The 23,452-nt window shown below is 47.6% G+C and overlaps 1 protein-coding gene across 2 annotated transcripts in view; it reads right to left on the bottom strand.

The window, feature by feature from the left end:
* The window catches only part of LOC119173543 (uncharacterized), a 699,991-nt gene that overhangs the window by 115,420 nt on the left and 561,119 nt on the right, over positions 1–23,452 (bottom strand). For both annotated transcript variants that reach the window (XM_037424351.2, XM_037424350.2), the window contains exon 7: positions 8,247–8,395. In XM_037424351.2, coding sequence (XP_037280248.2) covers positions 8,247–8,395 — 149 coding nt within the window. The remainder of the gene's footprint in view (positions 1–8,246; positions 8,396–23,452) is intronic.

The raw sequence follows: 23,452 nt of genomic DNA, 5'->3' as shown, positions 1-23,452 counted from the left end.
TGGCGCACACCTGATCGCCGGCCTCTGTGCTTTCACTGCGGAGAAGCTGATCACTTGTACCGCCAGTGCCCATATCGCCGTCTTGGGCTTCGCGGCTTCTCTGCGTACTCGCCGCCACCCCGTTACGGTCAGAGACCACGCGACATCCAAAGCTACCTCTCCCAGCAGCATGCACCACCGTCTGCTGGGCGCCAGTCACGCTCGCCATCACCGAGGCGATTTTCATCAACGCCCCAGCGGTATTCTACCGCACGATCTCCCAGCCCCCGCCGGGAAAACTAGCCGAAGCGACCTCTGGGGGCGGGGTCGCTGAACGTCGAAGCGCTGAAGACCTCCTATAGACGCAGAACTGTACAGAAACTGGTCCGACATCACCTGCTGCTGCAAAGGATAGCCGGCTTTCACTCGACATAGCAGTAACAATTGATGGTTGTGTAGTTAATGCGTTAGTGGACACCGGCGCAGACTATTCCATTTTGAGCGGGAAACTGACAACGCAGCTGAAGAAAGTGATCACACCATGGCATAACTCGCAGATTCGGACAGCTGGTGGCCATGTCGTTACTCCACTGGGTGCCTGCACAACTAGAGTACAGATTCAAGGGTACACATTCGTAGCAAGCTGCCTTGTTCTACGTGAATGCTCCCGTGACGTCATTCTGGGAGTTGATTTTCTACAGGAAAATGGAGCTATCATTGATCTGCAAGAGCGCCGCGTCACGTTCTCAGCCCAGCGAGCAATCAACGTGCAGGATGACGGAATGCGTGTCGACGTACTCCGTATTTCTGAACAGAGCGTGACGCTTCCTCTCCGAGCCAGTGTTCTAGTCGACGTAACATGCTGTGGTTTGAGCGATGGCGATGTGGTGGCCGAGACAAATTTAGAACACCTCCTGCAGCAAGGCATATGTGTAGCGAGAAGTGTAATACACGTTTGTGACGGCCGATCTGAATTGCTCGTTACCAACTTTAGCAACGAGCATCGACACCTTTTCCATGGCACTTCGATAGCGTTTGCCCACGAAGTAGCAAACGTAACCAACTGTCTCACGTCAGAAGTAGTGGATAACGCAGACACATCAATGAGCAACATTGACATCAATCCTGATCTGTCCAACGATAACCAGACTGCGCTGCGAGCGCTCTTGTTCGAGTACAGGTCTTGCTTCGCAAGTTGCTCGAAGATCCGCCAGACGTCCATCACTCAACACAGGATCATCACGTACGAAGACGCACGCCCAATACACCAGCACCCCTACCGCGTGTCGGCTAAAGAACGTGAAGCGATACGTACGCAAGTTCGCGAGATGCTTGACGATGGCGTTATCGAACCATCCAACAGCCCGTGGTCCTCTCCAGTCGTGCTTGTCAAAAAGAAGGACGGGTCGCTACGCTTCTGCGTCGATTACCGAAAGCTTAACAACGTGATCGAAAAGGATGTGTACCCGCTACCGCGTATCGACGATTCGCTAGATAGACTTCGTCGTGCCCATTATTTCACTTCGCTCGATCTCAAAAGCGGGTACTGGCAAATTGAGGTAGATCAGCGAGACCGCGAAAAGACAGCCTTCGTGACTCCAGACGGCCTATACCAATTTCGAGTACTCCCTTTCGGCTTGTGTTCAGCGCCGGCGACTTTCCAGCGAATGATGGACACTGTCCTCACAGGGCTGAAGTGGCAGACTTGTCTTGTCTACCTTGACGATGTGGTGGTCTTCTCTGCCACGTTCGAGCAGCACCTTCAGCGCCTGCGCAGCGTGCTGGAGGCTATCCGATCGGCGGACCTCACACTAAAGCCACAGAAGTGCCACTTCGGCTATAAAGAACTAAAGTTTCTTGGACATGTAGTTAGCGCCGAAGGAATCCGTCCCGATCCGGACAAGCTTGCCGCTGTTGCCGAATTACCAGCTCCTGTCGATAAGAAAGCCGTCCGGCGCTTCCTTGGTTTGTGCGCCTACTATCGCCGATTCATTCATGGCTTTTCACAGATAGCAGAACCTCTGACTCGTCTCACAAGGGACGACACACCGTTTGTCTGGGAAAACGAGCAACAAGCAGCTTTTGATGAGCTGCGACAGCGCATGCAATCAGCGCCCGTTCTCGCTCATTTCGACGATGATGCTGACACGGAGGTCCATACCGACGCTAGTAACATTGGGCTCGGTGCAGTGCTCGTTCAGCGTCAAGAAGACATCGAAAGAGTGATAGCCTACGCCAGCCGCTCTCCATCGCGTGCTGAGGCGAATTATTCCACTACGGAGAAAGAGTGCCTCGCAGTCGTGTGGGCAATCACCAAGTTCCGCCCGTACCTTTATGGTCGTCCCTTCAAAATAGTGACGAACCACCACGCCCTCTGCTGGCTCGCAAGCCTGCGCGACCCTACAGGACGGCTAGCACGGTGGAGCTTGCGGCTGCAGGAATTTGACGTCACCATCGTCCATAAGTCCGGCCGTAAGCATGAAGACGCTGACACACTGTCACGCGCGCCCCTTCATGTCGTCAGTCAGGAAGCAGAGGAAGACGAAGGCTTCCTGGGCGCCATTAGCTTATCAGACTTGAGTAAACGGCAGCGGGATGACACAGAGATTCGTCCGATCATCGATCATTTAGAGGGCCAGGACACAATCATACCACGTCATTTATTCCGCTCGTTGCCGTCGTTCTGCCTTCGAGATGGTGTGCTGTACAAGAAGAACGCTCGTTCGAACAACCGTGCCTACCTCCTGGTGGTTCCTCGAGACATGCGAGACGACGTCCTCTTCGCTTGCCATGACGAACCCACATCCGGTCATCTGGGCTGCTCACGGACACTTGCCAGAGTGAGTAAGAGGTACTATTGGCCAGGACTTTCGGCAAGCGTCAAGAAGTACGTGAAGAGCTGTCGGGAATGTCAGCGCCGAAAACAACCATCTGTTAAGCCAGCTGGTTTGCTTCAGCCCATTGAAGCACCCTGCACGCCGTTCGACCAAGTCGGCATGGACATTCTCGGGCCTTTTCCTATGTCTGCGGACAGCAACAAATGGGTGATCGTCGCGACCGACTATTTCACACGCTACGCTGAAACCCAGGCGATCCCACGAGCCACGGCTTCTGAGGTAGCACAATTTTTCATGCGCCACATCGTGTTACGACACGGTGCTCCTTTCAGTGTAATAACGGACAGAGGGACGGCATTCACGGCGCAGCTTACGGACGAAGTTTTCAAACTGAGCAACACCAGACACCGAAGGACAACTGCGTACCACCCGCAAACCAACGGACTTACTGAACGACTGAATAAGACCCTCGCAGACATGATCTCAATGTACATCGACGTACAGCACAAAACATGGGACCGGATCTTGCCTTACGTGACCTTCGCGTATAATACCGCCGTGCAAGAGACCACGTGATTCACGCCATTTCGGCTTCTCTACGGCCGCGAAGTGCAGACCATGCTAGACTCAATGCTACCGTGTCAGGACGAAGACGAGTTGGCAACAGACGCCAAAGAATTCGCAGAGCGTGCCGAGGAAGCCCGGCAGCTCGCGCGACTGCACATCGGCCAGCAACAGCAGGCAGACGCACGACGCTATAATACCCGCCACAGAGAAGTGTTTTACAGCCCCGGAGATCAAGTTTGGGTGTGGACGCCCGTCCGCCGCCGTGGCCTTAGTGAAAAGTTGCTGAGCCGGTACTTTGGCCCATATAAAGTGTTACGCCGCGTCAGTGACGTGAACTACGAAGTGGTTCCGGACTCAACACCCCATGCACGGAGCAGGACACGGCTGAGGCCGGACGTCGTTCATGTGTTGCGCATGAAGCCATTTATTGCGCGTTGTTCGTAACTTTTCCTTTACCGTACAGCGTTCTTTGTGTGTTTTGTTTATTTTGCGAACTTACTTTCTCGTTCATTGACGTTTCCTATGTTGGCACGCTCTTCAATTTTTACTTTCACTTCATCCGAATTTCCATTTTTTTTTCACGTGCCTATGTAGTAGCATCGCGGTGCTGCTATGTACTTTCCTTTCATCTTTTTGGTACTTGTTGTTTTTTTTTCTTTTCGGAAGGGGGGGATAATGCCGCCAGCACGTAGTGGGTTGGCAGCAAGAGCGGCTCTAAATCTGGAGGAAAAAAGAAGATCGCGTTCTTCTCTGCTCGTGAGCCAGCCACGACTGACGCATCGTCCTAGAGCTAGCTACCTGGTCGTTCAATAAATCCCCCCAGTACTTGTGACTCATCGTGACAGTATAACTATATTCGCGACTTCCTAACAAACCGACAAGTTGTAGTCAAAAAGGGCCCACCCACATCATCTGAGATACCCATAGGAAGTGCAGAGACTCCACAGGGCTCCGTGATATCTCCTATGTTGTTCAACTTAGCTCTCCTCGATTTGCCCTTAAAACTGTCATGATTCCCGGGCTTCATCACAGCATATATGCTGACGATATTACCCTTTAGATATGTGATGGCAGCGATGGCTCTATAGAAGAACGGCTACAAGAAGCGGTAAACATAGTGTAACAATACCTACGCGGAACAGGGCTTTCGTGTTCAGCGGACAAGTCCGAACTCCTCTTATACCGCCCCAAACTCATATGAAGACCACCCAAACAGTATAGTACAAGAAGCTCATACACATGCATTACCCTGAAGAGAGCTGATGGACGCGTCATACCGACAGTCGATAAAATGTGCGTTTTAGGACTTTTGATTGACAGCAACGGCACAAATGGTGAGACAATCTGCAAATTTCAAGCGAAAGTTGTGCAAACGATGCGACTCATTAAAAGAATAAGTAATGAATATCAAGGCATGAAGGAATGTAGTATTCTCCGGCTTATCGACTCCTTCGTGCTCAGCCACATTACTTATGTCGCTGCCTACCATCAATGGTTCACGGCCGAAAGAGCTAAACTAAATGAACTCAGCAGACGAGTTTACAAACAGGCGCTACGGCTTCGGCACACTACCAGCACGGAGCTCCTTCTTAAACTAGGCTTTCATAACACGGTTGAAGAAATAATTGAAGCACAACAGATCTCGCAGTACGGCGCTTGAGCAATACGAAAGCAGGTCGCCAAATTATCGACAGTCTCGGCATTTCTTACAACTTACAGCATGGTATGAAATGCGACATACCACGTTCAATCCGCACTAAACTCATGATACCACCTTTGCCAAAGAACATGCACCCTGATCACAACAAAGATAAAAAAGTCAGTAGAGCCAAAATTATGCTCTGAACTTATAAAAGCAATTAGGAGATGGTCTTCGTCGATGCAGCGCGCTATCGAAACTATCGCCGTTTTGTTTCTGCGGCTGTAGACCATACGCACAAATGCATAACCAGCGCTTCAATCAATACAAATCACGTGAATACAGCAAGGGGGGTCGCTATCGCGCTCGCCATAGCTCATACTGATGCCCAGTATATTATCAGTGATTAACAAACAGCAGTCCGAAATTTCGCAAATGGTAGGATTTCTCCAGTGGCACTGAAAGTCCTTACAAAAGGCAAAGCGGGCTCTGACGACCGAATTGCATGCATTCTCTGGTTTCCCGCTCACACACCCATCGACCACACGGAGGTCAATCTTAACGAGGTGGCGCACGACGTGGCTCAAGGTCTCACGTACCGGGCAACGTCAGCGGTTGACACCACCCGTACGGACTCTCCTGCGGAGAAGAGGGAGTGGGGAGATAGACTTACCAAATTAAACGACATTATCTAACAATATAAACTTCAACGACGGGAATGCTCCTCGCCTCACCCCAAGATCAACCGGGCCCAGTCCGTTCAATGGCGGCAATTACAAACAGGCACCTACACTAATCCGGTAATTATGAAACACATTTACCCCGACTTGTATATGACCAATTCGTGCAAATATTGTAGTAATAGTGCTACATTAGCGCATATTCTCTGGGAGTTTCAAGCACTAATTTGCAAAGCGAGAGACGCGGCCTCTAATGAGGACCTACGGGAGCGTTGACGGACCGCGCTGCTCAGCTCAGGACTATATATTCATTTCTGGGCGATCCAGCAGCCCAAAGAAGCTGCTGAGAGACATGGTCTCTCCACCAGCTCCTAGGTGGGAACCCAGCCCGGTAATCTGCAGGAAGTGAATTAAAGTTGTTCACTTACTCAAGTACATATTTCGAAGTTCCATTAGGCCTGTTTGTTTCCGCACTATCTGGATTAGGTCATGAGTTAACGTTGTGCTCAGCATAATATTTTATTGATTGCTGTTTTCAGGAAGCGATTTAAAGTGCACCCAATCTATGCCTGGTATGTTAAGGTCCCCAATTTAGGGCAATGTATGACAGTAGAACTTATTTTTTTATAGTTTATTCAGATATTCAGGTGTGGCATCAGCAGGCCTATAAATGGCACAGAGCCAAACTTTATGGCTCCTGCACGTGATTTTTATGCATAAATATTCTAGGCCGGAAATGCCTCCCGAGATGACAGCATCTATTGGGTTTTAGTGAGGACAGCCATGAATATTACTTCGGCTTGAATATCACATTTTACTGTGGGTTAAAAACCACATTCTGACAAAAGTTGGCGCCTGCGCATTTTGAGGGTCGAGCCAGATTCAGCTGAAACCTAAAGCCACGTTCTTCACCCTTTCTTCACAGTATCCTCAGCCAACTCGCACAAGTAACGCACTGTTAGCGCTCCTACTGTCGTCTGTTTTTCTCTTCTTTACCGTAGCATCTTTTTTCTTCACACTAGAATATAACAGCACTAGAGCATTTTGCTGTCACTAAATCTGAGCTTGTCCGTTCTTATCACGCTTAGTCAAACTCAAGCTATTTAGTATCATTTTCGGTGATCGCTTCAATAATCTTCCTCCTCAGTACGTTGTTCCTCATGTTGATCCTCATGGTGAGTATCAAGGTAAACTTGTACTTCTGTCATTCTAGAAGGTTTAGTGCTATTTGCACCAATTGACATTTGAATTTAATGACATTAGTTGGCTGTCACACAGGGACGTCTAAGGTCATTGAAAGAAAGTGACTTCAGAAAACAAATGTGCTGGCGAAACTCATTCTAATGAGTTTTCGCCGCGAAGATGTACTGTCGCCGGTAGAGGGACGTGGACAGATTATATATGAAAGGGTTAATAAATCGTGACAAGTAAAATAAAATTGTATTGTTAAGTATTGTTTATTTATTTGCATACAATTCAAGTGAGCCGTAGATAAAAATTGAATATTCTCGTTAACAGCGACATTCTCAAAAGAGTCGCCGGCCGTGTTGGCCATGTCCGCCATTTGCTCAGTGTTTACTCCAGTCGTTGGAGCTTGTAGCCGCTCTTCAATATCTCGAGACTTACTAGCCTGTTCTTCGATTTCGATGTGAAGCTGTCTTTCTTGCTTAACATGTCTGGCACGAAGGGAGAAATATTCCACGACTATGCTTTTTATGCGATCGGCGCGAGAAGTTGCAGCAGCTTCCTCGCATTCCGCCATGTCAGCTATATTGAAAGTTTACCACGTGACCTCAAAAGCAATAGTTTCTCCAGTCTCGCCTCGACTTCGTATGAGCTACGAGCTTTTCTTTGGCTATTTAAAAAACTGCAAGTTAACCTTTTTCCTCAGCTTAATTCACGTGAAAGCATTCGTTATAAAGCTTAGTATACATTATAAATTTCCTACACACGCTGCGACTCTTTCCTGTTCAGTCCCCTCGTAGCGACATCGCAATTGCCATCATTTACAAATGGCATTATATATTTCCATATAGCAGCACACGCCTCCTGTTGTCATTCGATTTGTCGAATGTCTTTAGACTAAAACGACATCAAACTTTCCCGTGTGACATAGGTGTTAGGACCAGGAAAATAGCAAAGCAAGTACAAAACCAACAAGCATATTTCTTAACATTCAGCATCGAATATCTTAGAGAAAGGCCATACATTAATTTAGAATGTCTCTCAGAGGAATGGTATTTGCAAAGTAGTTTCGTTTGTAGTTTTGAAATGGAGCCTTACGTACGTATGAAATGAGTTTTGAAGATATCTTTGGCGGAATATCTAACAATTTCGGACACGGATAAGCAAACAAGAGCAGTAATAATAATGATTCAGCATAGGGGTTATGGCACATGCACGTAGAGCGCAAGCAGTTACAAATCCAATCGAAAGGCGCTTTTCCATATTTTTGGCAAAATTTAGCGTGACAGCGAAGATTCCAGTCCCAGAAGCCACGCGTCACACACGCCATTATGACACAATATTAGTCAACCAGCTCACCACGCAGTTTGGCCCGCTCGTCCTCGCATAGCCAGTTGCGTGCCACGTCAAAGGCTTTGATGTTCTTCGCCAGAGCACTTCGGGCGGCCTTAGTGTAACAGTCACTGCTCAGACTGTTGTTCTTGCACTCGACCACACTCTCGTATGTCCTGCACAGTGCAAACGGGCTCACTTGAAAAACGGTCACTTTGTTTCCTATATTTCTGGTGATAATTGCAGTCGCAGGAAACGCCCGTTGCCTTTCTCCATTACGTCCATTCATATTGACTCAATAGTTATGAGAACTGACAGACTTAAGCCAAGCATAGAGGATGTTATTAGAAGTCATTACCATCAGCCTGACTACGTCCACTGCAGGACAAAGTTCTCTCCCATGATTTGCCAGTAAACTAAGTCATGTGCTTGTTGCTGCAAATTTATACCTGCAAACTTCTTAATATAACCTGCCCAACTAACTTTCTATCTCCCCCTAACCCACTTGACTTCGCTGGAAATCCAGTCTGTTGTCCCTAACGACCAGTAGTTATCCTGTTTACGTGCTACGTGCCCCGTCCATGTTCACTTCTTCATTTCAACTAGGATATCCTAAAACCCGGTTTGTCCCTTGACCTACTCTGCTCTCTTCTTGTCCTTTAAAGTTATACATATCAGTTTCTTGTCCATCGCTCGCTGCCCTCTCCTCCAATAAAGCTGAACCCTCTTTATTAGCCTCCAAGTTTCTGCTCCGCAGGTAAGTACCGGCAAGATTCAGCTGGCATATCCTTTCTTAATAGGGACAGTGGCAATCTACCAGTGAGGATTAGAGAGGGCTTGCCAAATCTTATTCTTATAGTTACTTTATTCTTGTGGCTCGGCTCCGTGGTTAATAACTGTCTTAAGTAGACGTAGTCTTTTACAACTTCAAGTGCACTATTGCCTATCTCAAAGTGCTGTTCTGTTTCGAGGTTGTTGTGCATTACTTTCTGTTTCTGCTGATTAATTTTGAGACCTATCTTTCTGCTCCGCTTGTCTAATTCAGTAATCATGATTTGAGATACGTCCCCTGAGTAACACGGCAATGCAATGTCATGGGCGAAGTGCAGGTTACTAAGGTACTCTCCATTAACTGCTATTTATAACTTTTCCCATTCTAGGTTTCTGGAAATTTTCTTTAATCACGCAGTAAATATTATTGGAAGATCGTAGGTCCTTGTATTATATCATTCTTCATTGGTATGCTGTCGCTTTCTTTATGGAGTAATTTGGTGGCAGTTGATCCTCTGTATATTTCTTCCAGGATGTTTATATATGCTTTGTCGACTACCTGATTCCGCAGTGTCCGCATGACTGCTGATACTTCTGTTGAATCAAAACATTTTCGTAATCTAGAAAAACCTTGTGGTTGGCTGTATTCTAAAGATTTCTTTATAACCTGATTGATAGTATGAATATGGTCAATTGTTCAGTAGCTTGTTCGAAATCGTGCTGTTATTAGAAGTAATTTATAGCAATTGTGAAGAAGTAAATGTGCAGGAAAAATGAAAAAATGTGCATGAAAAAACCACTGTTGTGGTTTGGTAAGAACTGGGCTGGTGTGTTTTAAGACGTCAGTTTTTTCCGGGGACCTTCGACGCAAAAATTTTGGTCTGTCTGTGGGTCTGTACATTTGTCTCTTTGTACACGCTTAACGGTCCCGGGTACTCTGAACGCACCAACCCATACCCCAAACGGCCAACCCCATTCGCAGCGCCCACCAATGTTGCTCAAGATTCAGCGTTCATAGGTGTGCGACTGTCAAATAAAAAGCAATGATTGCGCATATTTCAGGCACTATACCAACACGTATATATTCTATATCTGCGTATTTTACTAAAAGAGGCTTATAAAGGTAATTCTAAAGACCGTAGCGTCTATAACGCTGCGCTGACCATGAAACGCTTGCACGAAGAAGCGAGTGTTTCCAACGCTTCGCTTAGACGACACGGTGGTGGCACCGACCCGTCGCTTTTCGTTGTACACCTTAACACCTCTGAGACGGGTACACATGCCCGTCTAGAGCCACACGCTTTGTTTTTGAAGAAAGTGCCAGGTAACGCTCTTGTCTCACGTGCGACGTGATTTGATGCGCTCGTTCACCTCCGCTGCACGCTCGAGGCACTCTAACGCAGCGCCTCCAGAATACCATTCACCGATTTCTTGCGCAGAACATCTAATAAATGTTTTGCTCACTCTTTCCAGACGCAAGATTATCGTCTTTCGACGACATTTGCAGATTAACAGGCAGATACGGGGCCATTTTTGCATAATAGATCCTCTTGTATTCCTTCACTTCACGTAATTAGGTGCATTGTGCATAAAAACAGGTACTTTTACGTGCGCATGGGCAAAAACAGCAGGCTTGCACAGTAGTATAGGACTGAAAATGACTTCTCTGTTTATTTTTTTTTCCCGTCTCAGCTTGATCTTTGAGCCGTCCTGCGTTGCTTTCTTTTCCACAAGGCTTCAGGCAGCACTGCAGGGCATGGGAAACACGAACAATTCATTACAATATTGCCCAATTTGATATATGAAGGTAAATACGTTTGTTGCAAATTTGTGCTTTTACTTTTAGATAAAAAATAACAGTGTGCAAGTATTCGCACTTTCAAATATTTTTCATATACCACTTACTAGTCAATTATTTTCCACTGAAATCCTTACTATTAGAACTTCCCGAAGACAATAGTTCAACTCCCATTGACAGCGGCCCTTTCTGATTTTTGTTTGCTTTATCTCCTTACAACGTTACTTTGCGGCAAAGCTGCAATTTCAGGCTATGGTCCCAATTGCATTGATTTGAGAAAATACTGGTCCAACATGGAGATGCACTGTGCTGTTACAGTACTCCCTTCTTTTTTTTTAATATGCTTCACTGTTCCGTTGGCTACGCTAAGGGCATAATCAGATTGACTCACAAAAGCGCTGGTTCAGATCTTCATGGCAAGGGTGGAAGCTTAATTGGATGTTTCAGACCAAAAGATCCGACACAAGATAGCTGCTTGGGCTAGTTGGTGATTGGGAATCAACATATTTGCACAGCGCAAGACTACGAGTAGTTACGACAGAAGAAGAGACAAGGACACAACGAGTGCTGACTTCAACTAACCAGTTGAAGTCAGCTCTTTTTTGGTCTTTGTTTCTTCTTCTGTAGTTACGTCGTCACTGCTCGTAGTCTTGCGCTGTACAAATATGTTGAGTCCAAAACAAACTGTAGAAAGCTTCTCACTATCTGAAACTTCTGATGTTTTATACACAGACATCTGCAGGGAAGATCAGCAACCCCAAATTTGAAAGGAGCACTCTCTTGTCCACCAAATCGGAGGCGTCTTCACAGACGTTCATGTGGGAGGGGGGGGGGATATAAACTTTTCACATGTAAACTGTTGTCAACACCACAGTGGTTGCCCCAAATATGATAGATAAATCCAATCCGCTCTGCAATGCCTCATCTTTGATAAAATAAGGAAGCACGTTCTCTCCAGATCTTCAGCAACCTAACCAAAAAAAACAATGCCATATTTCTATTCCATAATAATGTGCTTAAAAATATTATGCAACTTTTCTTCTGTAACTTCACTGAAAGTATTAAGAATGCTCCACAAACTTTCTAAAATGTTTGAGTCACACTCACACTTCAAATTGGAGTTTGTTCTGCACACAAAATTTTGCTATTTGCACAGTTCAGAAAAATAAAGAACACTAATTATTTCTGTTCATGCCTATCGCTGCAATACGGAAGTTGCTTAAAAGCTCACTAAGAAAGCACTAGCATACATTTGCAAAGAATTTTATGTTTCTTATACAGCCTACCCAACTGAGGAACTCATATTTTATAAGTAGGACTATCGTCCTAACAAACCGTGACAAAAGGAAGGCTCACACATCATGAAACAGCAACGGCTGGAATGTCAGTACAATCCTGGATTACCAGTTGAGGTTTTCCTTCCGCAGACCACCACATACAATGGAGAACATGCAACAGAAAGATGCCACCTAAGTTTCAACAATACCTAATTATTTCTGTATGCAATTAACGAAAAAAGCAAAGTAGCAATGCTTTTAGCATTTGCCCCATCAGGTATGTACAGCCGTCAGCAGCTTTAACTTGAACGCTCCGATGCGTGGCCTTGGCTCGCTTAAACTGAGATCAGCGCCACCAATTAAGCGTTCAACGCGATATGCTTGCCGCCGTTAACAACAGATATAGTGCACGTCAGTTTACACTGGTAAATTTCTGTTTCCAGTATGCCCGACCGGCGAGTTGAATGCACTCACTTCACATCCTGTTTTAGGCACGTTTCGTTCGTGGTTCCGTAATCGCGCGCCCATGGCGTTCCTTGTTCTATGCTTTACTCGACAATGAACCATTGCGTGTGCCAGCTAACCCACCTCATGAGTTTGAATTCGCAGCAAGGAATCGCATGTATAACTAGCAGAGCAAACGCATGTTCATGGCGTTTGTAATAGTTGCACAATAAATAAATCTCAAATGGGGTGGTGTTGTTCATTTTCTGATTTAATAACTTTCAGGCAGCGTCAATTTAACTGTTTTCTCAGTTTCGAGTGTGCCTGTCTGTTTCGTTCACGCTGCATGGAATATGTCGTATGGAGTGCAATGTTTGTGCGGGTTTTGAGCAAAGAAGACGCATGAATACAACACAAACAAAGCTATTTTTGTACGTAGTTATTGTATAAAAGCTTAAACTGCCATCTTATCTTAAATTCAAATCGTAGCAGGCACGCCAAAGCCCAGGCATTGTTACTCGTTTAAATTTTGTGCCCCTAGACCACATTTTCCTGCAGTGCAAACCGAGCAGGAAGGCGCGCTTTAAATTGCGAGAGCAGTTCGATTAACGCTGTCTGAAAATTGCTAAATCAGAATATGAATAATGCTACTGCATTTCAACTTTATCGTGCAACTTTTACAAACACCTTGAGCGTGCGTTTGCTCTCCTTTTTATACGTGTGATTTCTTTCGACCAGCACAATCAAAACGCGAAATTTGCGTAAGCTGTCGCACGCAGTGGTTATTTTTCGAGAAAGGAATGAGAAAACCAATGCCAATTTGCATGCGATAACGAAACCACGAGCGAAATGGGTGAAAACGAGATGTGAAGTGATGCGAAGTGACTGCATTCGGCCCACCAGTCAAGTAGTCTGGACGCAAGTATTTACTAGGAAAACCGGTGCGTGCTACATCTATGCCTAACTGCAGCAAGCATATCATTTTCAACGCTTCGTGGCGTTAACCTCAGTCCAAGCGAGCTGAGGCCACGCGTCGGAGCGTTTACGTTAGATGCGGACGGCTGTACAGCATCGACTTTACTCCACCACATGGGACCTGCTTCGACTGATGCTAACGCTGCCAAGTGTTGGACTTGGTTTACTAACCGCAACAAATAATAAATGAAGCGCGGGTCGGTTTCTCCAGTGAATTTCCAGTTCAATTCTGCCTAACTGGCGGGTCGAAATCACACTTGGCAGGTCTGTTTTTTCTACATTTTGCTCATGGATATTCTTACGTAAGCCCATGAAATTTGTTGCCAACGCTTATCTCAGCAATGAACCATTGTGTGCGACAACTCACACACCTTTCTAGATTGAAATTGCAGCTGCTGCTAAAAAATGTAAAGTATTAGAAAAACTGAGGAAACGCGCATTCATAGCGCTTGTAAATATTCCACAATAAATGAATATCAAATGTGGTGAGCAAGCACTTGGTCTTCTGTACGTTTATATTACTTCGTTCAAGCAGCAACTGCAATTTAGAAAACATATGGCGTGCCAGCTGTCCCGCACAATGGTTCATTGCAGAAGCAAGCATATGACAACCCATTTTACGGGTGTGCGTGGAACGTAGCCATAAGTGAAACATGGCAAAAATGGACTTACCAAGTGAGTGAAATAAACCCACCGGTAAGGCAGACATGAAACAAAATTGACTATTAAAAAAACCCCTCTATCTATACAGTAAAATGCAGCAAACATGCAGAGCCCAACAGCTGGTAGCACTAGCATCTGTCAAAGCAAGTTAACGAGCTGCGTCGAAGCAATCAAGTTAAGTGTGCCGATAGCTGGAAATTCTGTGGCTGGAAATATAACTTGCAGCTGCACTCGTAAACCCGGAACTGTAGTCACTAAACTGGAAACAGGTCACAAAACGCATGCATGACAAAACATACACTCCACTGAAATGAGCAAGCTTCCTCACTAACCGCTCTATGCTTCATCTACTTGTGGAGGCAATTGCTTCTGTGCAGGCTTCTGGCCGCCTTGTGCCGCAAACCAATTCCAACAGTTTCCGTGTAGCTCCCATGCGTGCCGTACCGGCCTCTGCCTACCTCATTGTGATGGTAGACCACTTCACCAAGCGAAAGTTCTTGGGATTCTCATGAGCCGACTCTAGGTGTCCCTTGCGGGCATCAAACTCTTAGCTAGGGGAACATGCGCACACACAAACCAATAGTTATTTCGTAATAAAACAACCAAGCAGCACTGATTACTTCAACCCAATGACCGAAACTATGTGCTCAGTTTCATAAGCTCTGAATTACACTTTACACTGAAACACATGCAGTGAAACCACACTGATTTATCCTTGAGAGGACAGTAAGAAATGAACTTGAGAGCTGCAAAACAGGCCAAACAAAAAAATGCTGTGCTGAACCACACAAATTTAGTTTCAATTGATTCTCTTGAAAACAAAGCTTGCAACGTTTTTCTGGGTAATATAAATATTTGAAATAAAAAGCAAAAACCTCTAGAGCACCTGTAGTGTCACATCCAATCAATAAATATAGTGCCACTATAACCAAACTTGGCAAAAACGGCCTCACCTAGAGCGATAACTGTCCCCAGGTGAGCCAGGGTCAATTAGCGATAACACAGCCCTGTAGGCAAGCAGGACGACTTTCGAACTTTAAGAAATATGTGGGAATTCTTTCAGCCATAGTCGTGATGGTTTGGTTGATTTGGCATGGAATGCCACTTTAAAAAAATGACTGTGACCTAATTCAGTTATGCTTGGGTGCGTTTAGTGAGAGGTACACATACCGAAGAAATTTCGCTAGCATCCACAGTAGCTTTGCGAACATAGCCTGCCATAGGAAATGGCCAGCAGGCTGCATCCTCAGAGCTACTGCGTATGCCCACTAAATGTGTCTATATTTTTTTCAGATTGGTTCTGTGTGCGGCTATGCTTTTCCAGACATCTGGCTCATTCTTCCTCTGTGTTCTTAGCTCGCTGCGTCTTTTTGGTTTCGTTCTGCCGTCCACGGCTCCTTTAAGCCCCATGGCTCTGACTCAATTTTTATATCTGCCGACGATTCCAGCCCAGCCACCACTTTATACGTGTGATGCAATGTCAGCCACTACTCTGTAAAGTCTGAACAGCCCAATAGAGTTGAGCACGCACACACAATGTTGACTTTAAATTGTGAAGGCAGTTGCAATAGTGCTTGCTTCTCCTCTGTCACATGCCAGATGACGCAGTGAGTGGTGCTACCACCGAATTCAGCAAAATGAAGATATTATAGCCAATGTCACTCCCGCTACAAAAATCTGAAATAATATGCATAGTCAAATGGAAGTACTTTATGGTCTCATTAGGCATGGCATATTTAATTGCCTCAAAGTGGCATGGCAGTGACGGTGAGAGTCCTGATATTTTTTTTTTCTTGACTGGCATGCGCTGATCATATAGTTGGGTAAAATTAGGCAATCATGATAGCATCTAAAGATGTGGCATCCATTATAAGTGACACAGAGAGCACATAAACAGGGGTGGTGTCGACACACAGGGGAGCCGGCACATTTGAGCGGGAAACACTTCACTAGCAGACAATAACTGCTAATGAACAAACACCTGAAGAAATAATTATATTCATACGGAGCAAAATAATGTATGAGTGGTGCGAAAGAAGCCGAAAAAGCTGCTGAACTTCGGGCTTTGCAAGTCGCATGCTTGTTTCGAGCTTTTCCTAAACCATGAGCATTGTGTTGCAGCACATTGAAGAACATATGTCGGATATCTAATGATAATTACATTGGGTAAGCTAATGCTCTTCCAACTGGACTTCGGCACTATCTTAAGGGCAATTTGGCATGTTTTATGAAGATTAAATACAGTTTTTTTCGAGCAATGTTGTTTACTAGAATGACCTATATGGTTTATTTCTTCCCTTTTGTACCCAGTTATACTCAGGATGTATCAATACTTGTTCTTTTGAACAACTTGTGATGTTATCGTTATTATTTCCCATTGTATTAATGTACCCAACTCCTCTTGTGGCCCTGCATTGGGCTGCAGTACCTGAAAATATTTCAATCACAATAATATTGTGTCGCTTGCACCTGTCGCGTTCACTCTATTTTGGGACAAAACACGAGACCAAGAACTGCGGTATTTGACAAGTCACTTGAATACTATCGTAGGATCACTCCGCATAAAGAAATCTTCGCGAACCATGGTTCCATAGATTTGCACACTGCGCAAAGCATAGCATCCACTGACATGCCTCTCTCGCGTCGACCACAGCTCGGCGTGGGCACATACTGTTGTACCTGCAGATTTAGAACAGCGCACGCAAAGCTTCGTATTTGTGATGGACATGCATTCTAAGCCAACCTCTCGCGGGATCTTTCACATGACACTCGCAAAGCTACACCAGCAAGCTTTGAGTACGGTATTCTATACGCAGGTTACATGTAGCTAGCGGTCAGCAAGCGCTCTGGGGCATGATCTAGTTGGTTAAACACGGCGTGATTGGTCACTTCACAAGTACGGTGGGAAGAGGATTCTCTTCTTGGACGAGGCAAGGGATAAAAAACTATAAACAAGCACACACAAGATGTGGAAAATGTAATGAGGAATCACGAATATTACTTCACCTGTTGTGAGCAGAAGTATGCTGTCGTAGCGGCATCCTTTGGTATTCTCATCGGTGGTCCCTGTAAACACTGTTGGCGTCTCCAACGGTGAAGTCGTCAATGTCCTTGCGGCTCAATCATTGCCACACTAAGGTGGCCACTACTACCACCGGCATTTTGCACTTATAACCTCATTGATCTTGTGAAACTGGTATATTATGTATAAGAACTGCATCTCAGCAACAGTTGACATACGAGCGATCGTTCACGCACACAAGATTTTCTGTCGAAGTAATTAAAAAGAAAACACGTCAATGTTGCTAACAGAGCCCTAAATGTGAACGTTTCACCACTAAGAAAAGGTATATTAGCCATAACTCTTTTTGGCCAATACACTTAGCTGTTTCAATCGAAAAAAACAGAACTCTAAACCATAAATATAGCAGTAACATGCGTAAAACACTATCAATACTTTATTATGTTGTTATGGCGTTTATTAGCAGGCACACAGCGAGTATAGACAATGGCGACAGTAACGGCCAAGCACGGACTCCCTGCGCAAGCGGCGTCCTTTTTTGGGTAGACCCACTAGAGAACACTTGAGAGTTTGACCCACTTCAGTGTTCGGCGGCTTCTCTACAATCACCCCGGGGTCGAAGAGGGAGCCGCCTGGCGACCTAGCAGCTTGTCACTACGAGTGGGTCATAGTAAGCCTTCAGGCGCTCCACGTTGACTATGTCGCGCCCGCGGCGGCGCATGTCCGAAGATTGTTCAATTGGCTCGATAAGATAGTTGACCGGAGATGTGCGCTCGATCACACGGTAGGGACCTTCATATTTCGGGAGTAGTTTGGAAGAAAAGCCAGCTACAGAGGTCGGGATTGAGAGCCATACAAGGGAACCAGGAAGGAACGTGGGTTAAGAAGTGGCGGAGCCATCACGAATACTCTTCTGCTGCTCTTGCTCATGCGTCGTAAATGTCTTGGCCAGCTCGCGACACTCTTCAGCAAGCCTGGCTGTCTCGGAAATAGGTGCACACTCAGATGGATCCGGCGTGTACGGCAGTATAGTGTCGATGGTGTGTGACGGGTGCCTTCCGTACAGCAAGAAGAAAGGTGAAAAACCGGTCGTGCTCTGAGAGGCGGTGTTGTAGGCGTAGGTGACGAAGGGCAGTATAGTATCCCAATTCGTATGGTTGGCGGCGACGTACATCGAAAGCATGTCGCCGAGGGTGCGGTTGAAGCGTTCGGTCAGGCCATTCGTCTGCGGGTGGTAAGCAGTTGTTTTGCGGTAGACAGAATGGCACTCCATGAGAATGGCTTCGACGACTTCTGACAAGAAGACACGGCCTCGATCGCTGAGAAGCTCCTGAGGTGGACCATGGCGCAGTATAAATCGGTGCAGTAGGAAGGACGCAACATCACGCGCAGTAGCCGCAGGGATAGCGGCGGTTTCGGCGTATCGCGTTAAATGATCTACGGCGACGATGGCCCAGCGGTTACCAGCCGACGTCAGAGGAAGCGGCCCATACAAATCGATACCTATGAGCCCAAACGGACGCTCAGGGCAAGGTAACGGTTGAAGACTGGCTGGCGACATGTGTGCTGACGGTTTGCGGCGTTGGCAAGCGAGGCAGGAGCGAACGAACTGCTTCACGTAGCGGTACATCCCGCGCCAGAAGTAGCGTTGTCGAATGTGACGGTAGGTTTTGAATACCCCAGAGTGCGCGCATTGCGGATCAGAGTGGAAGGATTCTAAGATCTCTGACCGCAGACTGCGGGGTATCACGAGTAACCACTGCCGGCCATCGGCGTCGTAATTGCGTCGGTGTAGAAGGCCGTCACGGATGGCGAAATGGCGAGCTTGACGACGCAAGGCACGCGTGGATGGCGTTGCGGATGGATCAGCGAGCAAGTCGATGAGCGGGCCGATCGAATTATCTTTTCGCTGTTTGGTAGCGATGATGTCAACATCAATAGCAGAAACTGCAGTCGAGGATACTGAGCAGAGCACATCACCTTCAGGCAGAGGGAAGCACGACAGGGCGTCGGCGTCAGCATGCTGGCGTCCGTTGCGGTAAAGCACGCGGATGTCGTAGTCTTGTAAGCGAAGAGCCCAACGGGCGAGACGGCCTGAGGGATCCTTCAATGATGAAAGCCAGCATAGTGCATGATGGTCGGTGACGACATCGAATGGGCGACCATACAAATAAGGTCGAAACTTTGTAAGGGCCCAGACGATCGCCAGGCACTCTTTCTCCGTGACGGTGTAGTTTGTCTCGGCTCTCGTGAGCGTACGGCTTGCATATGCTACGACATATTCAGGGAATCCGGGTTTGCGCTGCGCCAGGACAGCGCCGAGGCCTACACCACTGGCGTCTGTGTGCACCTCCGTCGGGGCCGTAGGGTCGTAGTGGCGTAGAATGAGAGGACACGTCAGCAAATGGCGGAGCTTCGCGAACGCGTCGTCGCACTCAGACGACCACGAATTGAGGGGCCCGTTACTTCCAAGAAGCTTCGTCAGCGGTGATTTAATCGTAGCAAAGTTTCGTATGAAGCGTCGGAAGTATGAGCACAGCCCCACAAAACTACGCAGTTCTTTGACGGACGCAGGTTTGGGGAATTCAGCCATGGCCCGAAGCTTGGCTGGGTCAGGAAGAATGCAATCCTTAGACACGATGTACCCTAGGATGGTGAGTTGCCGTGCTACAAAGCGGCACTTCTGCAGATTTAGTTGCAAGCCGGCATTGCTCACACGTGCGAAAACTTCTTTCAGACGTTGGAGATGCGTGGAGAAATCTGGGGCTAACACAACAACGTCATCAAGGTAACACAAGCACGTGTGCCATTTCAAGTTGCGCAAAACAGTGTCCATCATGCGCTCAAAGGTCACAGGAGCATTACATAGACCAAACGGCATGACGCTGAATTCGTACAAGCCGTCGGTTGTGATGAACGCAGTCTTCGGTCGAGCGTCATCAGCCATGGGTACTTGCCAGTACCCCGAGCGCAGATCGAGAGAAGAAAAAAATTCGGCTAAGTGAAGGCTGTCAATTGCTTCATCGATGCGCGGCAGTGGGTAAACATCCTTGCGCGTGATCTTATTGAGCCGTCTGTAGTCCACACTGAACCGCACAGAACCATCTTTCTTCGCGACAAGAACAACAGGAGACGCCCACGGACTGTCCGAGGGCCGAATAACGTCGCGTCTGAGCATATCATCAACCTGCTCGTTAATTCTCCACGTTCAGCAGGCGACACGCGGTAGGGACGTTGCCGTAATGGTGGACGGGCACCAGTGTCGATACGATGTGTAACAGCGGACGCGCGACCGAGAGAACTTCGCCCGACATCGAAAGAAGAATGATATTCTCGCAGCAGGTCCAGAAGCTGGGAACGCTGTACCGACGTAAGATTGTCATCAATGTAGGGGTCAAATACATCAGGAGACGATGAATCATAAGTGGAAACAGCGCTGACGGTACACGAACTGGGACAACGCGAGTCATCAGGTACGTCCAGGACTTGTGCGTTATCCACTGGTTCCACTCTGCCGAGACATTCCCCTCGAACCAAGGTAACAGTGTACGGGGATGGGTTGGTCACAAAAATAGCGGCGTTGCTCTGAGTGATTTGCACGGTCGCGAAAGGTACTAGCAACCCTTTCCTTCGGCAAGCACGGTCGGATGGCGAAACGAGCGCAATTGTGTCGGAGAGTCCAGCGCAGTAGACAGGTACACCCATCGCCGAGCTTGGAGGCACCAAGGTGTCGTCTTTCACGAGAATCTTACTCAGTTTTGAGGCACTGTCTTCCGGCATCAAATGCGAGAAGGGTGAGAGTTCAATTTCGGCATTGGCACAATGGATGACGGCGTTGTTGCGGGAAAGAAAATCCCAGCCCAGGATGACGTCATGAGAGCATGCAGGAATGATGATGAATTGGCCGACATACAGAACGTCCTGAACGACAACGCGAGCTGTGCACTCTGCTGAAGGATGGATACGATGTGAACCGGCAGTACGAAGGGACAACCCGGAAATCGGCGTCGTCACTTTTCGAAGCAAGCGGCAAAAGTTTTCGTTCATAACGGATACTGCAGCTCCAGTGTCAATAAGACCAGACGCATGAACACCGTCCACAAGCACGTCGATGACATTAGATGGGCGGCTCTGAGGGCTTTCACATCGCAATAGCATCGCAGTCCTTGCCTCGGGGACTGCGACGACTAGTTTTCCGGCTCATGAGTAGCCGAACTTGGCCTCATGGGGGACAGGGAACGACGTCGTGGAGACGGCGACCTTCGAGGAGATGGACCTGGGCGAGACGGCGGTGGCATAGACGGTGGTTCGTCGTGATAGGGACGGCTGAGGCGGCCAGCACTAGGCGAAGAAATTCGAGCCGGCTGTACACGATGGCAATAACGGGCTACGTGACCAGCGTAACCACAGGCAAAGCAGATGGGCCGGTTGTCGGGTGTGCGCCATCGGTTCGCTGGGGTAGGTGTTGTCCATGACGCAAGAGCCGATGGACGGAACGGTGGCTGGAAAGGCTGCAGGGGGTGCTGGAGCTGAGTCTGAGAGGTCACGTCAACATACGTAGCCGGCATAGCCGCTGCAAAGGATGGAGGTCGTGCGGCAGCTTCGGCGTAAGTCAGTGGGGCGGGCGGTTGAACGACTGGAGGCGGCCTGGCGACCACTGGGACGTAACTTGGGGGCGCAGGGGCCGGAAGCTGTTGTGGTTGGTACGCAGGCATGACCTCCGCTATTTCCTGCTCAATTGCTCGGCGGATGGGTGGAAGAATAGTAGTGACCGATTGTTGAGCAGCCGGTGGGTGGGCTAAGTGCAGGAGAGAGAACTGCTGCGCGATTTCCTCACGTATGAAGGACTTGAGGTCTGCCAGCAGTGCCACCTGATCACAGCTCGCCTCCAAGCCTGCAAGCCCTGCATCTCGTGGTTTGGAGCGACGGGTCATCGAACGCTGCCGGCGGAGCTCCTCATAGCTCTGGCACTGCGTGATGACCTCAGCTACTGTGCCTGGGTTTTTGGCAAGCAGCATCATGAAGGCATCATCGTCAATGCCCTTCATGACGTTCCGGATCTTGTCTGATTCGGACATGCTGCCGTTGGATTTCTTGCACAGGTCCAGGACATCTTCTATGTAACTGGTGAATGACTCACCGGCCTGCTGAGCGCGTTCGCGTAAGCGCTGCTCGGCTTGAAGCTTACTAACGACAGGGCGGCCAAAAACGTTGGTGATAGCGGTCTTGAAATTGGACCAGGTTGCGATATCGGATGCGTGGTTGTTGTACCACAAGCTCGCAACGCCCGCAAGGTAGAACACCAAGTTTGTCAACTTGCCGTCCTCGTACCATTTGTTGGGGACGCTCACGCGCTCGTAAATAGCGAGCCAGTCCTCCACGTCAGTGCCATCGGCGCCCGTGAAAATGGGTGGATCTCGGATCCTGGGGACACCGGGACAAGGGGGTGGCATGGGAGGAGGCGTTTGCTGAGAGGCGTCGTGGGACATGGTAGATTGCAGGGTACGTGAGCGCAGTTCCCAGGGCATCAAAGGGGATTGTAGCACTCTCCACCAATTCGTTATGGCGTTTATTAGCAGGCACACAGCGAGTATAGACAATGGCGACAGTAACGGCCAAGCATGGACTCCCAGCGCGAGCGGCGTCTTTTTTTGGGTAGACCCACTAGAGAACACTTGAGAGTTTGACCCACTTCAGTGTTCGGCGGCTTCTCTACAATGTAGTCATATTGTTTTTTCATGTTCAGTATAGGTATCAAACAGCGCCAAAGCTAGTTAACTTTTTTATTAGTGCGCTAAAGATTTCCGCTATTTCTTTTCTTCTGAGCTCAAGACTATTTCTCTTTAGAATATATTAAGCCGGCAAGATCACGCTTGTGCCTCATTCAAATGACGCACCAGCAGAAAAAGCAATAGTGACGTACATGTCCGGCCTTTTAAATAAAGCTTCAGCCTTCCACCGAATTATTCCTAAAAAGAAAACAGCAACAAATATTTGAAGCAGTCAGGTTAATTCTTCTGCAAGGTGACCTTAAAAAAAACTTAGAAACATAGGATTTGATCTTGCGGCATGTGGAGCCGCGTACTTCGTGGCAGCGCGCGGACAGACTGAGCTATCGCAGCAAAGTTGGGAGGGAAGTCCAATAACAGCACACATACTATCGCACGACGAAATACTGCTATTTCACTGATATAGCATAGTGTTTGTGTGTGTGTGTGTGTGTGTGTGTGTGCGTGTGCGCGCGTGCGCGTGTGTGTGTGCGCGTGTGTGTGTGTGTGCGCAG

This window comes from Rhipicephalus microplus, chromosome 5, assembly GCF_043290135.1.
Source record: "Rhipicephalus microplus isolate Deutch F79 chromosome 5, USDA_Rmic, whole genome shotgun sequence".
Lineage (NCBI taxonomy): Eukaryota > Metazoa > Arthropoda > Arachnida > Ixodida > Ixodidae > Rhipicephalus > Rhipicephalus microplus.
This window is presented reverse-complemented; position numbering and strand designations above follow the sequence as displayed.